The 16,665-nt window shown below is 49.1% G+C and overlaps 1 protein-coding gene across 1 annotated transcript; it reads left to right on the plus strand.

The window, feature by feature from the left end:
- The first annotated feature begins 1,126 nt into the window (after nucleotides 1-1,126).
- MON1A (MON1 vesicular trafficking associated A) lies at nucleotides 1,127-16,665 on the plus strand. Its single transcript, XM_077858829.1, has 6 exons — nucleotides 1,127-1,398; nucleotides 12,183-12,322; nucleotides 13,604-14,089; nucleotides 14,667-15,432; nucleotides 16,131-16,278; nucleotides 16,378-16,665. The coding sequence occupies exons 2-6, from the start codon at nucleotides 12,196-12,198 to the stop codon at nucleotides 16,516-16,518; spliced, it is 1,668 nt and encodes a 555-aa protein (XP_077714955.1). The 5' UTR covers nucleotides 1,127-1,398; nucleotides 12,183-12,195; the 3' UTR covers nucleotides 16,519-16,665.

Consider the following 16,665-nt stretch of genomic DNA (forward strand, 5'->3'; position numbering starts at 1 on the left):
AGCAGATGGTCAACGGCTGAGCCATCCAGGCGTCCCAAATTTTACTTCTTTAAATTGTTCTTCAAAAATAGAATTGGGAAAGCCTTATGTTTTCCTGTTGTTGGAATTGCTTTGTTTCTAGGAAATTACAAATGCCCAAAGCAATGGTTCCTTGCCCTGGCACGTCACCTGGGAAGCTTTTTTTTTTTTTAAAGATTTTATTTATTTATTCATGAGAGACACAGAGAGAGAGGCAGAGACAAGGCAGAGGGAGAAGCAGACTCCATGCAGGGAGCCCGACGCGGGACTCGATCCCAGGACTTGATCCTGGGACTCCAGGACCACACCCTGGGCCCAAGGCAGCGCCAAACCACTAAGCCACCCAGGGATGCCCGTCCTGGGAAGCTTTTAAATAGATACTGATGCCTGGGTCCCATCCCCGTTCAATTAAATCAAAATGTCTAGAAATGATCAAAATCTCTAGGCATAGTGATTTTTTAAATTTCCCCAGGTCATTTCACGTGCAAAGTTGAGAACTGTTTCATGTTATTTATTTTTTTAATATTTTATTTATTTGTTCATGAGAGATACAGAGAAAGGGAGAAGCAGGCTCCATGCCGGGAGCCTGACGTGGGACTCGATCCCAGGTCTCCAGGATCAGGCCCTGGGCTGAGGGCGGCGCTGAACCACTGAGCCACCCGGGCTGCCCGAGAACTGTTTTAGAACCTCATCCTGATATATTAAAACATGGCTAAAAGGATGATTTTAGCAACAATTGATGTGTTTACATGCTTTACATCCAGTGTAGCTGGATCCACTAAGGACATTTATCCAGCCTCCAAACTTGTACTGCCCTACATGGTCAATAGAGGAAACAACCCCAACGTCTCCTTCTCTCCCGTGAAATAAACCTTTAGTTGGCGGGGCCGGAGGGGCTTGGAAGTCTGGGCCTGCCGCCCACCCTGGTCCCGGTTCCCGGGACGCCCTTGGTGCAGGACCCCCGCGTAGGAGAAGGCGGTGCAGCCCGAGGCAAATCCTGACCCTGGTCAGGCCCCGCCCCCGACTTTGCCAGGATCTCGCGCCCCGCCCCGCCCCAGGGTGCCGCAGACCGCCGCGAGCGCCGGACTACATTTCCCACAATGCACCTCGGGGCGGGCAGGGCTGGGCCGAGAGGCTGGAGCCAGGCCTCCGCCACGAGAGGCCGGCAAGGGCTGTCTTCCTGGGCCGGCCGACCCGGCGAGGGGCAGTGGGAGGGGGCGGTGGCCCGCGCAGTGGCCATGTCTGCATCCGCAGGGGGCCGTGGCCCCGGGAACCTGCGTTCTCGGTCCAGGTCCGGCCGGGCACCCGTGCTCTCCCGGGGGTCCGGCAGAGTGCAGTGACCGCCAATCTCTGTGCGTCCAGGGCCCCCCAGAGAAACAGGTGAGTACGACTGCCAATCCACGTGGCCTGGAGGTACCGAGAGACGGGAGAGCTGTCATCCTCTGGGCGAGGGGCTCAAAGACAGGGCTCCCCTGCTGCCCACGCTGCTATTTGCGGTAGGAGGTCTCAGTCTCTTTGGGGTGCCTTAGCCGGTTGGCCTCCAAGTAGAGAATACAAAAGGCGAGGACCGAAACCCTTTCTTTGGCTGGGAGGGCAAAGCCCTGCAGGGATCAGTAGCCAGATAGGACCCGCCCCCAAGGCACCCACATTTCCCCCGGTAAAGTCCTCTCAAAGATCAACAGAGGTGACTGTGGGGTAAGCCAGGGAGCTCCTGGAAGTGTCCTGGGGCTTTAGACTTTGCTCTCAGGGTGCCCTGGCTCAGATAACGCGTCTGACCCTTGTACTGGGTGAGCCACCGTTTCTGGGTTCCAGTTTGCTGGGGGAGGGTGAGCAGTCTTTGTCAGAGAGGGGAGTGGCCACCAACAGTGACAAGTACCAGGCCATGCTCTCAGCACGGAGTAGGCATCCTGCTGAAACAGCTACAGCATAGCCTCACTGGGGCCCTGTCTGCCACGAAGGGCCTGGATCTGGCTGGATCCCCATATTAGTCCTGGAGATGCTGAGGTGCTACATGATTTCAGATAGCAGGGGAACAAATGTAAAGGAAGCCATCACTAGCCCCAGCCAGCTGACCCTGTCCTCACTCCATGCATGTACCATGCTGAGTACCACTTAGCCATACTGGGCTGTCACCTAAAGCCCACAATGGATCAGTGGGTAGTGGGGCCCGGTATATTGAGTAAGTTGCTGTAGACCTTGTTTGGGTCTTTAAACCAAAGGTGCAAGGCATAGAGCAGGGGCATGTGGTAGACCAAAGAGTTGGGAGAGACTCCCAGCAGCTGCAGCAGAAAAACAATGGTCTGTTCCTGCAACGTCAGGCCAAATGAAGAGCCAGTAAGCCTAGAGGAACTCCAGTCCTAGGCCCACAGACAACTCTTTGACTGGACATCACAGGTGGCTCACTTCAGGCCAGAGCCTACCTGGCTTCATGAGGTCAGAATCATGTTTTCCCAGGTCATTTCACTCAGGGTGAGCCAATTCTCAAAGGACTGATTTACGTGGCAGAAACCGTTGGATCTGTGTGAAAGTGCAGCTACATATGGTCTGAATGCTAAGTAAAAATACTCATGGTGTACTAATGGCAGCTGCTGCATGTACAAATGCCTACTCTGAGCCAGGTTATCTTATAGGTTATCTCATTTAATCCTCCCACAACCCAGTGAATCAGTATTATCATTATCCCTATTTATAGATAAGAAAACTAAAGACTTATAAAACCAGGGACACCTGGGTGGCTCAGTGGTTGAGCGTCTGGCTTCGGCTCAGGTCGTGATCCTGGGGTCCTGGAATCGAGTCCCGCATCAGGTTCCCCACAGGGAGCCTGCTTCTCCCTTTGCCAATGTTTCTGCCTCTCTCTGTGTGTCTCTCATGAATAAATAAATAAATAAATAAATAAATAAATAAATAAATAAAAATCTTAAAAAAAAAAAAAAAAGACTAATAAAACCAAACCAGGTTAATCCAGGTCCCTCTGACTCCAGGGCCATTGTTCTTGAGCACTTGACTACTCCCAAACACAAGTCTTCTCCACAGACCAGTGTCTCTAGAGGCTGCATTATAATTGGATGTTCTTTGAGGATCTTTCGCCTTTTCCCTTCCAAAGTTATTTATCTGGCAAATGTTAATTAAAGTCTTCCTGTGTGTGGAGTTGACATATTGAAATTTGTGGCAGATCACAGGGTGACCTTCAATGTAGAAAAATGCAGCAGGGCAAAAGGGATGAGAATCAGGGATATTGCAGGAAGGCCTCTCTGATAGGTAACACTTGAGCAACAACCTGAAGGAGGTGAGAGAGTGGGTCATGTCAATATCTAGCCCAAGCAGTGGAATAGGGAAGGTGAGGGGCAGAGGGAAAGGCAGGAAGACATGGTCCAGGCAGAAAGCTCAGCAAGGGCAAGTGAAGAAGTGCTCAGGATTTACATTTATATTATCTCAAAGGAAAGCCATGAGATCAGTGTGGCTGGGCTAAAGTAAAGCGAGTGGGGGAAGGGATAGGAGATGAGGTCGAAGAAGTAATGGCGGGGTAGATAGAGTGGCGCCTTGTACACTGCTGTGAGGAAATTGGCTTCTCATTGAATGAGTGGGAACCATTATAAAGTTGTGAGCAGGGGAGTTACATGACCTGACTTCTTTTTCAAGAGGATCACTTTGAGTGCTGTGCGAGGGATAGACTGTGCAAGGACAAAGGCAGAAGTAGGGAGACTGGTTAAAAGACAGGTACGATACTCCTAGAGAGAGAATGGGTAGCCTGGACCAATGTGGTAGTGGTGGCCGTGATGAGCAGTGGTCAGATTCTGGACATGGGCATTTCCCATTTAACATCAGTCATCTACAAAAGTTGGGCATTATGTCTAGAATCACTAACTTGGTATCTGTTTCCCCTTTTAAATGGGGAAAAGTATAATGCTTCCCTCAGTAACCCAAATCTCAAATTTTCTAAAATAGTACTAAATCACAGGAAAAATATATACCTAATATATGCCTAGTAAGGTATAGGGTTAGGATATAAAATGCTTAAAAAATTTCCTCCTAATCACCAAACAGTATTTGCTGCTTTGCTGCAGTATCATGGCTTCTTTCAGTACCTGCAACAACCACAATGCAAGTAAGCCCCTTTTGTTGCCACTCAGTGATGTTCTATCTGATTTGGAATGTAATTTGAGGCTTTACATGCACATTGCTTTGTTTAAAATGGTTTGATGTTGTAAATATGCATTTTTTCTCCTTAAACATAAGCTGAATCAAATACAAGTTTGTTGTATTAGCTATTGCTGTGTAACAAATTACCCCAAAACTTAGCAGCTTAACACAACAATAAATATTTATTATCTCATGCAATTCTTATGAGAATTTGGGAACATTTGGGGAGCAGCTTAGCTGGATGATTCAGGCTCAGGTTCTCTCATGATGTTCCAGTCACCTGAAGGCTTGACTGGGGCTAGATGATTTGCTTCCAGGTTTGCTCATTCACATGACTGGCACATTTGATACTGGCTCTTTGCAGGTCGCAGTTTCTTGTCATGAGGTTCTCTTGGCAGGGCTGCTCAAGTGTCCTCACAACATGGCTAATGGTTCCACAGGGAGAGAGTGATCCAAGAGAGAAAGGCAGCAGCCACAATATCTTTTATGACCTAGCCCCAGAAATCACACATTGTCATTTTCACATTATCCTGTTAGTTACATAGATGAGCCCTGCTCAGTGTGGGAGGGGAGTACACAAAGGCATGAATTCCAGGAGTTGAGGATCACTGGGGACCATCTTGAAGGCTGGCTACCACAGTTGGGTATTAAATACTAAAAGGAATTCTGTGGGGAAAATATTAACAAGAGAGACATTTTACTGGGTGCACCTGTATTCCGAAGTACAGGTGACAGGATTTGCTAATGGTTTGGTATATGAGGTGTAAAGAAAAGAGATGACTCCAAAATTTTTTTTGCTGAATAACTGAAAGGATGACATTGTCTTTCATTGAGATGAAGAAAACTCTGGGAGGAATAAGTTTCTAAGAAAAGGATCAGAAACTCAGTTTTGGACATATAACTTTGAAATACTGTAAGACATTCAAGGGCATACATCAAGTAGATGGTTAAATGTGTGTGCCTCTAGAAGTCAGAAGAGGGATCAGCATTGGAAATAAAAATTGGAATCATTAATGTATCAATGGGATTTCAAATCATGAGACTGAATAAGGCTACCAGTGATTGAATGAACACAGAAAAGAGATCTAAGGACTGAAACCTGGGTCTCCTAACTGTGAGAATAACTGCAAAAAGGACTTAGAAGAAATGGTCCATGAGGTAGGAGGGGAATCATGGAAGGAGAGTGGTTTGTGTACCAGGAGCCAAGAAGAAAAAAATGTTTCAAAAGAGAGGAAATGATCAACTGTATCCATTGCCGCTGAGTGAAGCGAGAGGATCCTGAGGTTAACTGACAGCCTTGATGGGAGTGGTGTTACTACAGAAATGAAGGCACAAGTCTAGTTGGAATGGCTTCAAGAGTGAGCAGGAGACATGGAGAGGCTGTGGCAGATGTACTTCTTGATTACCAAATATCCATGACTCCCCATGTTTCTCAGTTCCTCTAGCTATGGGACTAGTCCTGGCCAATTTGAGCTTTGAAGTATTCAACAGCTGATACATGACCTTCCAGCCCCGTCTTCCACGTATTCCAGTGGCAGAGCTAGGAGATGCAAGTAACTTGGATTCCTGAACCACAGCTTGGAAGGAAGCTAAATTATGACCAGACCCATGCTAGATTTTGTGTGAGCAAAAAATAAGCCTTCATGTGTAAAGCCTCTACCACTTTGGCATTCATTTTTTTAAATTTTTTTTTTTAATTTATTTATGATAGTCACAGAGAGAGAGAGAGAGAGAGAGGCAGAGACATAGGCAGAGGGAGAAGCAGGCTCCATGCACCGGGAGCCCGATGTGGGATTCGATCCGGGGTCTCCAGGATCGTGCCCTGGGCCAAAGGCAGGCGCCAAACCGCTGCGCCACCCAGGGATCCCGGCATTCATTTTTATACAGCATAACTTAGCCTATATAATTAAACTTCAAGTATTATTTACTCTTTTTATTTATTTATTTATTTTATTTATTTATTTTTTTTTATTGGTGTTCAATTTACTAACATAGAGAATAACACCCAGTGCCCGTCACCCATTCACTCCCACCCCCCGCCCTCCTCCCCTTCTACCACCCCTGGTTCGTTTCCCAGAGTTAGCAGTCTTTACGTTCTGTCTCCCTTTCTGATATTTCCCACACATTTCTTCTCCCTTCCCTTATTTTCCCTTTCACTATTATTTATATTCCCCAAATGAATGAGAACATATAATGTTTGTCCTTCTCCGACTGACTTACTTCACTCAGCATAATACCCTCCAGTTCCATCCACGTTGAAGCAAATGGTGGGTATTTGTCATTTCTAATAGCTGAGTAATATTCCATTGTATACATAAACCACATCTTCTTTATCCATTCATCTTTCATTGGACACCGAGACTCCTTCCACAGTTTGGCTATCGTGGCCATTGCTGCTAGAAACATCGGGGTGCAGGTGTCCCGGCGTTTCATTGCATCTGTATGGGGTAAATCCCCAACAGTGCAATTGCTGGGTCGTAGGGCAGGTATATTTTTAACTGTTTGAGGAACCTCCACACAGTTTTCCAGAGTGGCTGCACCAGTTCACATTCCCACCAACAGTGTAAGAGGGTTCCCTTTTCTCCGCATCCTCTCCAACATTTGTTGTTTCCTGCCTTGTTAATTTTCCCCATTCTCACTGGTGTGAGGTGGTATCTCATTGTAGTTTTGATTTGTATTTCCCTGATGGCAAGTGATGCAGAGCATTTTCTCATATGCATGTTGGCCATGTCTATGTCTTCCTCTGTGAGATTTCTGTTCATGTCTTTTGCCCATTTCATGATTGGATTGTTTGTTTCTTTGGTGTTGAGTTTAATAAGTTCTTTATAGATCTTGGAAACTAGCCCTTTATCTGATATGTCATTTGCAAATATCTTCTCCCATTCTGTAGGTTGTCTTTGAGTTTTGTTGACTGTATCCTTTGCTGTGCAAAAGCTTCTTATCTTGATGAAGTCCCAATAGTTCATTTTTGCTTTTGTTTCTTTTGCCTTCGTGGATGTATCTTGCAAGAAGTTACTATGGCCGAGTTCAAAAAGGGTGTTGCCTGTGTTCTTCTCTAGGATTTTGATGGAATCTTGTCTCACATTTAGATCTTTCATCCATTTTGAGTTTATCTTTGTGTATGGTGAAAGAGAGTGGTCTAGTTTCATTCTTCTGCATGTGGATGTCCAATTTTCCCAGCACCATTTATTGAAGAGACTGTCTTTCTTCCAATGGATAGTCTTTCCTCCTTTATCGAATATTAGTTGCCCATAAAGTTCAGGGTCCACTTCTGGATTCTCTATTCTGTTCCACTGATCTATGTGTCTGTTTTTGTGCCAGTACCACACTGTCTTGATGACCACAGCTTTGTAGTACAACCTGAAATCTGGCATTGTGATGCCCCCAGATATGGTTTTCTTTTTTAAAATTCCCCTGGCTAATCGGGGTCTTTTCTGATTCCACACAAATCTTAAAATAATTTGTTCTAACTCTCTGAAGAAAGTCCATGGTATTTTGATAGGGATTGCATTAAACGTGTATATTGCCCTGGGTAACATTATTTACTCTTTCGAGGTTGATTGGTTTTATAAAAGGCAACAACAAAAAAATGAGGTGGAACCTAGAGGGGAATGTAGAGTTAAGGGGAGGTTTGTTTTAACTTTTTTTTTTTTTTTTTTTTTAAGATTTTTGTTTATTTGACAGAGAAGGAGAGCCAGCACAAGCAGGGGGAGCAGCAGGCAGAGGGAGAAGGAGAAGCAGGCTCCCCGGGGAGCAGGGATTCTGATGCAGGGCTCAATCCCAGGATCCTAGGATCATGACCCAAGCCGAAGGCACTCAACCAACTGAGCCACCCAGGTGCCCTTTGTTTTACCTTTTTAATTGAAATAAGACAGACTGGGCAGCCTGGGTGGCTCAATGGTTGAGCGTCTGCCTTCAGCCCAGGGCATGATCCTGAGGACCCGGGATCGAGTCCCACACCGGGCTCCCTGCATGGAGCCTGCTTCTCCCTCTGCCCATGTCTCTGCCTTTCTCTGTGTGTGTCTTTCATGAATGAATAAATAAAATCTTTAAAAAAAAAAAAAAAAGAAAGAAGACATAGTGTTCACAAATCAAAAGTACAGCTCAGTGAATTATAATGGAGCAAACACACCTAAAGGAAGGTGTTTTGAAAATGGATGAAGCATCAGCATATTGGTGATATGATAGGGGAGTGGGGGGAAACAATGATCTGGGAAAAAGGGACAGCTGCGGAAGCCATGCACTTGTGCTTGCATCGGCAAGAGGGACAGGAGTGGAAGAGTTTGCCCCAATGGAGCATCGACAGCTCATCTTCAGTGAGAAGGAAGGCAGAGTCTGGCAGGTGAGGTGAGGTCATGGTCGGAATCTTGGAAATTCTCTTTTGCTGACTTCTGTATCCTCAGTGGTATCACGGATAGTGCTGAGTGAGTGGGGGAGAAGCAGATGAAGGAAGTTGGAGAAGAGAGAAGGTGAGAACTTACTGACTAGGAAAGTGGGAAAGTGAGTCAACACAGAAATGTGGTAATTTAAAACAAAGGTTCTGGACCTTCTTCCTGGAAGTAAGCACGTAGCAATCCAGGTTTCCTTTTTTTTTTTTTTTTTCTTTAATTAAAGCTTTTATTTACTTATTCATGAGAGACAAAGAGAGAGGCAGAGACATAGGCAGAGAAAGAAGCAGGTTCCACGCAGAGAGCCTAATGTGGGACTCGATCCTGGAACCCCAGGATCATGCCCTGGTCCGAAGGCAGGGGCTCAACCGCTGAGCCACCCAGGCATCCCGCAATCCAGGTTTCCATCAAGGGAGCCAGATCCAGAAGCCCTGGCCACAACCCTGGACTGTCAGTAGCAGCTTGCCCTCTGTCTGGTCATGGTCTCTCTGGAGTCACACTCTCTTCCCATAGCAGTGCAGGCCCCAATCTGGCTTTCAGGTTAGCTTGTGAAATAATGGTCTACAAGGTTCTCATGTGGCCTGTATCTTCTTGCTGAAGACCTAGGCATGCCATACTTATTGTGGCACCCACTGCCCTGGCCTCTGTGGTGTTATAATGGTTGTTTTGGCCTCTTTGGTCTCCATCTCTGTCTCTGAGCAGACCTTTCTTGAACAGGTTGCTGTTGAGGGCAAGTAGCCTCATAGTTACTCTGGCCCATTGTCAGACAAAGTAGCCCAAGGTGGTCCCCTGGGCTCTGACTCATGCCAGGAACCATCACTCTTGATTGTCCTGATGGGTGGGATAAGTGGCCTAGAAAATCCCCAAAGGTGGCTGTTCTCCCAAATGACCTTCCTTTGGTCCTGCTCTGTGTAGGATGGTGCTGTTGGCCAGTGGTGCCCAGCCTTCACTTGTTCTGTGATGCTCCAGGTTCAGTGCAGGAATGGCCACCAGCCTCCCTGTCTGTTTTGCACATTGAGCTTCTGCAAAAGACTCATTTGAAGAAAGGATTCCATAGCTTACAACAAAGATGACCAAAAGAAGAAGAAGGGAAAAAAAGAGCTTGAAAGTCAGTTCTTTGGATACATACAGGAGCTCCCTGATGGGAACTCTGGTGTGATGGAGTGGGAGGTCTGAGAGAGTGTTCGTGGATACAGACAATCTGAGATAACAACCTGCGGTCACTGTCTCTTTGAGATCACATTCTTCATGAATGTTTTTGAGTACCTATTTCATGCCAGGCTCAGGGAGGAGTCATTTGCTCAAGGTTGCAGTATGTAGGAAACAAGGCCTCAGTTATTCCCTATGACTCTGCCCTAGAGGAGACAGGGGGAGGGTCACTGACACCAGTCCCTCCCAGGCCCCTGGCCTGCTGCATGACCTCTTCATGAGTCTGACTGGTCTTTGCTGCCCTTCTAGCCTATCCATCCAGATTTCTCTTCACGAAAGGGTCAATGCATCAGATGGAACTCCTTCCCTGGGAATGTATATTCCCTACCAAATGAGGATCCTTCAGCTTGCCATTCAGGGGCCCTAGGGGTGACTCCAAGTAAGCCATACAAGCCAACAGCCATACTTCGTTATCCCTGCCATCCACTCATAGCCACCTTCACCAGACCCTGAGGCTACAGAACTGGGAGATCAAGCTGTCTGTCCTGGTCATCAGAGGGCCCTGAGAACTGTTATGTCCAAAGTTGTTGGTAACTTGTAAGGCAAGCCTTGGTGCCAAATTCAGAAAGTACAAAAGTGTATTCAGAAAAAAGCAAGCCTAAGATGCCTGGGTGGCTTGGCGGTTTGTCACCTGCCTTCAGTTCAGGGCGTGATCCTGGAGACCAGGATCAAGTCCTACATTGGGTTCCCTGCATGGAGCCTGCTTATCTCTCTCTGCTTGTGTTTCTGCCTCTACCTGTGTGTCTCTCATGAATAAATAAATAAAATCTTTTTTTTTTTTTTTTAATTTTTATTTATTTATGATAGTCACAGAGAGAGAGAGAGAGAGAGGCAGAGACATAGGCAGAGGGAGAAACAGGCTCCATGCACCGGGAGCCCGATGTGGGATTCGATCCCGGGTCTCCAGGATCGCGCCCTGGGCCAAAGGCAGGCGCCAAACCGCTGCGCCACCCAGGGATCCCAATAAATAAAATCTTAAAAAAAAAAAAAAAAAAAGAGGGCAGCCCGGGTGGCTCAGCGGTTTAGCGCCACCTTTGGCCCAGGGTGTAATCCTGGAGACCCTGGATTGAGTCCCTCATCGGGCTCCCTGCATGGAGCCTGCTTCTCCCTCTGCCTGTGTCTCTGCCTCTCTCTCTCTCTCTCTGTGTCTCTCATGAATGAATAAATTAAATCTTTAAAAAAAATTAATGGGGAAATGTTCATGGTAGGCTGTGCAGTGAAAGACACCAGGATATAGAATTGTTTCAAGTCCCAGCTCCAGTACTCCTTCCCTGTTGTGACATTGGGCAAGACATTTAAAACTCTCAGCCTCAGTCCTTTTATCTATAAAGCTAACCTGAGACAGGACACCTGCTAGAGTGGAGTGATTAGGCTTAGATAACTGTCCACTGAACCTCTTAGCTCACACTTCCTTGGTGCTCAATTAGTGTTAGCTGCTGTTAACAGTTTGTAAAAAAAAATAAAACTATTTATCTTTTATGTACATTTTTTTAAAAATGGAAGGAAATGCACCAAAATGTGAAGACTGAAAGATCCTGAATGGCAGGAGAATGGCGACATTTCTTTCCTTTTTTTTTTTTTTTTTTTTAAGATTTTATTTATTGATTGATGAACAACAGAGAGAGAGAGAGGTAGAGACATAAGCAGAGGGAGAAGCAGGCTCCATGCAGGAAGACTGATGTGGGACTAGATCCCAGAACTCTGGGATCATGTCCTGAGCCAAAGGCAGATGCTCAACCGCTGAGCCACTCAGGTGCCCCAGTGACATTTCTTTCTTTAGACTTTGTTGTATTTTCCAAGTTTTCTATAATGAATAGGTAGATGAATTCTTCCTTTTCTTTCTTTTTTTTTAAGGTTTTATTTTTTTATTCATGAGAGAGAGAGAGGCAGAGACATAGGCAGAAGGAGAAGCAGGCTCCATCCAGGGAGCCTGACGCGGGACTCGATCCTGAGACTCCAAGATCACACCCTGGGCTGAAGGCAGGCGCTAAACCGCTGTGCCACCCAGGTGTCCCAATTCTTCCTTTTTTTATTTAGAAAAAGAGCAACTTTTTTTTTTTTAAAAGATTTTATTCATTTATTTGACAGAACGACAGAGAAAAACAGTGCTTGTGCACAAGGGGGAGCAGCAGAGGGAGAGAGAAGCAGACCTCCCACTGAGCAAGGAGCCCAACGTGGGGCTCGATCCCAGGACCCTGGAATCATGATCTGAGCCAAAGGCAGACACTTAACCAACTGAGCCACCCAGGCACCCCCATACTTCGTTTTTTAGAGGGGACTACTCAGAACCCATTCCCCAAGGGGTTTGAGCTAGTTGGGTCCTGATGAAGGATGCTTTCCTGTACTTACCACTGTTAATTATGCCGGTGACCCCTGCCACCAGCACCTTTCCCCTTACCCTTGATGATGCCTTTGTTTATCCCACAGGAGAGCCCAAAGGATGGCTGCTGACATGCAGAGAAAGAGAAGCAGCGAATGCCCTGATGGCACATTGGCTCCTTCTGATGGGCAGAGTATGGAGAGAGCTGAGAGCCCCACACCAGGACTGGCTCAGGGAATGGAGCCAGGTACGGGCAGGGTGTGCAGCTCCAGGAAGCTGACAGCGAGAGCAGCCTCCCAGGCAACTGGGATTCCCAACCAGTCTTTCACTCCCGGTCATTCACACATTTGTCAGGTCACTCCTGGGCTGTTTGTCAGGTGCAGGGGGATACTGCAGGGAACTGGACACAGTCCACCTGTGTCCAGCCTTCCTCTCCACCTCATGTTGGGCTACTCACCCTGTGTTGTCTGGCTGCCAGCATGGGTTCTCCTCCTATTCCCTGGGTCTACGGTGTACCTTCCTGGCTCCTTCTCCCTCCCTCAGCTCTCAGCTTAAATGTCACCTCCTCACAAGTTAGGCCTGCCTGCTCTGACCATGCTTTCTACAGGATACTCATTATTTTGTAATTTTTTAATATATGTATTGCACATCTCTAGTCCACAGGATTGTGAGCTCTTTGAGCACAGAGTGGTTGTATCCCTAGGACCTAGTACAGTATGGAACTCATCATAGAGACTCAAAATACACCTGTTGAATTACTCTGTCAAAAAAAGAAATCAGCAAAGAAAGACTGACATGGTCCCTGCCTTAGGGGAGCCACAGGCTAGTAGGGTCATCAATTGGAGTAGGGTAGGAACTATGGCCTGAGCAGGGTCAGGGAGACTTCTCGCAGGGAGAGTCACTGAACACAGAAGTATTCCAGGCACAGGGTGAGGTTCTGGGCACACGGCAGTGAATAACCAGGTTCCTGCCCCTCTGGAGGAACCCCTCTGTGGTTGAGAAGAAGGATAACTGACAAGTGGCACAAGAGAAATCAAGGAGGGAGATGTGATAGAGTGCCTGGGGTTGGAGGTCAGGTGAGGAGGTAGCTAACATCTTTGCTGAGAGCTGAAGTGTGACAAGGAGCCGGCCCCATGAGGAGGTGGGAGTGCCTTCCAGGTAGAGGGAACAGCAGGTGCAGAGGCCCTGAGGTAGATGGGGGCATGTTGAGGATGTCCAAAGAGCAGGGGGATGAAGGTCAGTATGACTGGAATGGATAAGGACTGTGAGATGAGAATGAGAGCAGCAAGCAGATACCAGCCGCCCTCACAACCATGAGGGGTTTGGGTCTTATTCCCAGTGTGATGGGAGGAATCTGGTGGGCTCTAAGTTGCAAGGAGGCATAACTCCTAGCAGGCAGTAGTAGGAGGTAACAGTGGCTTGTCTTGCCAGGACAGGCAGTAAGGTTAGAGTGCCATTTTGGATACCTTGCTGGTAAGATGATCTGCCAGCGACTACTGCTCTAAGCACCAGTGCTTTTGGCCGCCAGGTGCCGGGCAGGAGGGTGCCATGTTCGTCCATGCCCGTTCCTACGAGGACCTGACGGAATCGGAGGATGGGGCAGCTTCTGGGGACAGCCCCAAGGAGGGTGCTGGGGGTCCCCCACCATTGCCTGCAGACATGCGCCAGATCAGCCAGGACTTCAGTGAGCTGAGCACCCAGCTGACAGGTGTGGCCCGAGACCTACAGGAGGAGATGCTGCCAGGAAGCTCTGAGGACTGGCCAGAGTCTTCAGGGGCAGCTGGGCAGCCAGCCACAGAACCTCCCAGGGAGGGGACAGGCGAGGGGGATGAGGAGGAGGCTGCTGAGGCATGGCGACTGCACCAGAAGCATGTCTTTGTGCTGAGCGAGGCGGGGAAGCCTGTGTACTCCCGCTATGGGTCAGAGGAGGCACTTTCCAGCACCATGGGTGTCATGGTGGCCCTGGTGTCCTTCCTGGAGGCAGACAAGAATGCCATTCGTTCTATCCATGCAGGTGAGCCACCTGGAAAGGGGGGTAGGGAGGGCTCCCCTGGCCAGGGTTAATTCATAGCAGGTTTTGGAGCCCCCGGGTATAGAGGGCTGGGATGTGCTATGTGACCAAGGGCAGTCCCTCCACCTCATTAGGCTTTGATATTGTCTTCTGAACATGGATAGCAACAGACTGCCTTATAGGGCTATTGTGAGGGCCAAGTGGCTCTGACATGGGCTTTGCCCTTGGAGAGAACCAGAAGTCTGAGGAGGTGACCAAAAAGTCCCAGGTCCTGGGCCCCACCCAGCTTGCCATTTAACACAAGAATGTTTTTCTGAAGTGCTCACTGCATTTTGGCTGGTGCCAGTCTGTGAATCAAGTGGCAGGGATAGACCTGGAGTCCTCAGGGAAAGGGGACCTCGGGCTCCTGTTTTTATCTTCATCATCCTTAAGTCCCTACTGTGTGCAGAGCTCTGAGGGAGGGTGGAGAGGATGTAGAAGGCAACAAACTGCATAGGAAGCCAGGGCTCCGAGGGAGCTGGGCAAGGCCAATCCCGGGAGGCTTCCCGGAGAAGCTGACGCCTCCTCCCTCCACCTTCAGATGGCTACAAGGTAGTATTCGTGCGCCGGAGCCCACTGGTGCTGGTGGCAGTGGCGCGCACAAGGCAGTCGGCGCAGGAACTGGCGCAGGAGCTGCTCTACATCTACTACCAGATCCTGAGCCTTCTTACGGGCGCGCAGCTGAGCCACATCTTCCAGCAGAAGCAGAACTACGACCTGCGGCGCCTGCTCTCGGGCTCGGAGCGCATCACCGACAACCTGCTGCAGCTCATGGCGCGAGACCCCAGCTTCCTCATGGGGGCGGCGCGGTGCCTGCCCCTGGCGGCGGCGGTGCGCGACGCGGTGAGTGCCAGCCTGCAGCAGGCGCGTGCGCGCAGCCTTGTCTTCTCCATCCTGCTGGCGCGCAACCAGCTCGTGGCGCTAGTGCGCCGCAAGGACCAATTCCTGCACCCCATCGACCTGCACCTGCTTTTCAACCTCATAAGTTCCTCCTCGTCCTTCCGTGAGGGCGAGGCCTGGACGCCCGTGTGCCTGCCCAAGTTTAATGCAGCCGGCTTCTTCCACGCACACATCTCTTACCTGGAGCCTGACACCGATCTCTGCCTGCTGCTCGTCTCCACCGACCGCGAGGACTTCTTTGCAGTCTCTGACTGCCGCCGCCGCTTTCAGGAGCGCCTGCGGAAGCGCGGAGCCCACCTGGCGCTGCGGGAGGCACTGCGCACACCCTACTACAGTGTTGCTCAAGTGGGCATCCCTGACCTACGCCACTTCCTCTATAAGTCAAAAAGCTCAGGACTCTTCACCAGGTGAGGGAGGGCCTTGGGGACACTGCTTGAGGGAGATAGGGGCGCAGTGGGATCTAGGGGAGGATTGGTCCTGAGTCCTGATGCAATCCTGAAGCTGAGAACCCCTCTGGGAATGACTGACATGTTGGGTCTGTTTCACTCTGACATCAGGGACCCAGTCTCCCTATCATTCTACTCCCAATGGGCATACACCTTTCCACGTTGTTACCCAGGAAGCCTTGAAATGCCCAATATACCCAGGGAAGGAAGCTGGAACAGAGGTCTCCTGGATCTCCTGCCCTGGAGCAAGTCTGCCTTAGGGATCATTTTGATCCAGTCCAGGATGCAGAACTCCTCTAACAGAGAGGCTGGGGCAGCTTCTATCATCACATTACTCCTTTTTGAGTTCCCACTTACTTTCCCTCCACTTCAGACCTGTCACTCTGTCTTAGACACTGAAACTTAGATTGGCAGCTCTCCAAGGGAAGATAACCAAAGATGCCATGAACTCAGGGGAGGGAGAAGAACAGGGCTTCAGTCTGGAAGGGCCCAGCCCTGTCCTGGAGTCTTCTGTGGTAGGTAGACATTGCCTTGTCCTGGGAGATCATTTGGAGGGTAGGACTCATGGCAGAGTCTCTCTGGCTAGGCATAGTTATTTCTGGATCACCAGAGAAGGCAATGGAAGTCATTTCTTTGCGAACCCACTCCCCTATCTCCAGCCCTGAGATTGAGGCCCCGTACACGAGTGAAGAGGAGCAGGAGCGGCTGCTGGGCCTCTACCAGTACCTGCACAGCCGAGCTCACAATGCCTCCCGCCCACTCAAGACCATCTACTACACAGGCCCCAATGAGAACCTCCTGGCCTGGGTAAGGTGGCCCTGGGACGGGCTGGGCTTCATCAGGATCCTGGGTAGGGGGCCTGAGGGATATTTAACCTCGATGACTACCCTGTGCCCCCTCCTCCAGGTAACAGGTGCCTTTGAGCTCTACATGTGCTACAGCCCCCTGGGGACCAAGGCATCGGCCGTCAGTGCCATCCATAAGCTGATGCGCTGGATCCGCAAAGAAGAAGACCGCCTCTTCATCCTCACGCCCCTCACTTATTGATGGGAAAGTGTGTGGGTTCAGCCCTCTTAGGCACACTGGGCGATGGAAGCCATAGGCACCTCTACATGGGCTGGCCTCTCTTGCCCAGGCGGCAGGCAGGGACTGTGGGTTGGTGTGCGCATTAAAGTGCTTTGGGGAAGACACTCA

The sequence above is a fragment of the Canis aureus genome, chromosome 19 (assembly GCF_053574225.1).
Source record: "Canis aureus isolate CA01 chromosome 19, VMU_Caureus_v.1.0, whole genome shotgun sequence".
Lineage (NCBI taxonomy): Eukaryota > Metazoa > Chordata > Mammalia > Carnivora > Canidae > Canis > Canis aureus.

Bases quoted from the DNA above. Each gene is read 5' to 3' on its own strand.
- MON1A (XM_077858829.1), top strand. From the start codon at position 12,196: ATGGCTGCTGACATGCAGAGAAAGAGAAGCAGCGAATGCCCTGATGGC. The intron at 12,323-13,603 runs GTACGGGCAGGG...TTTGGCCGCCAG, and splicing joins GGCTCAGGGAATGGAGCCAG to GTGCCGGGCAGGAGGGTGCC. The intron at 14,090-14,666 runs GTGAGCCACCTG...CTCCACCTTCAG, and splicing joins CATTCGTTCTATCCATGCAG to ATGGCTACAAGGTAGTATTC.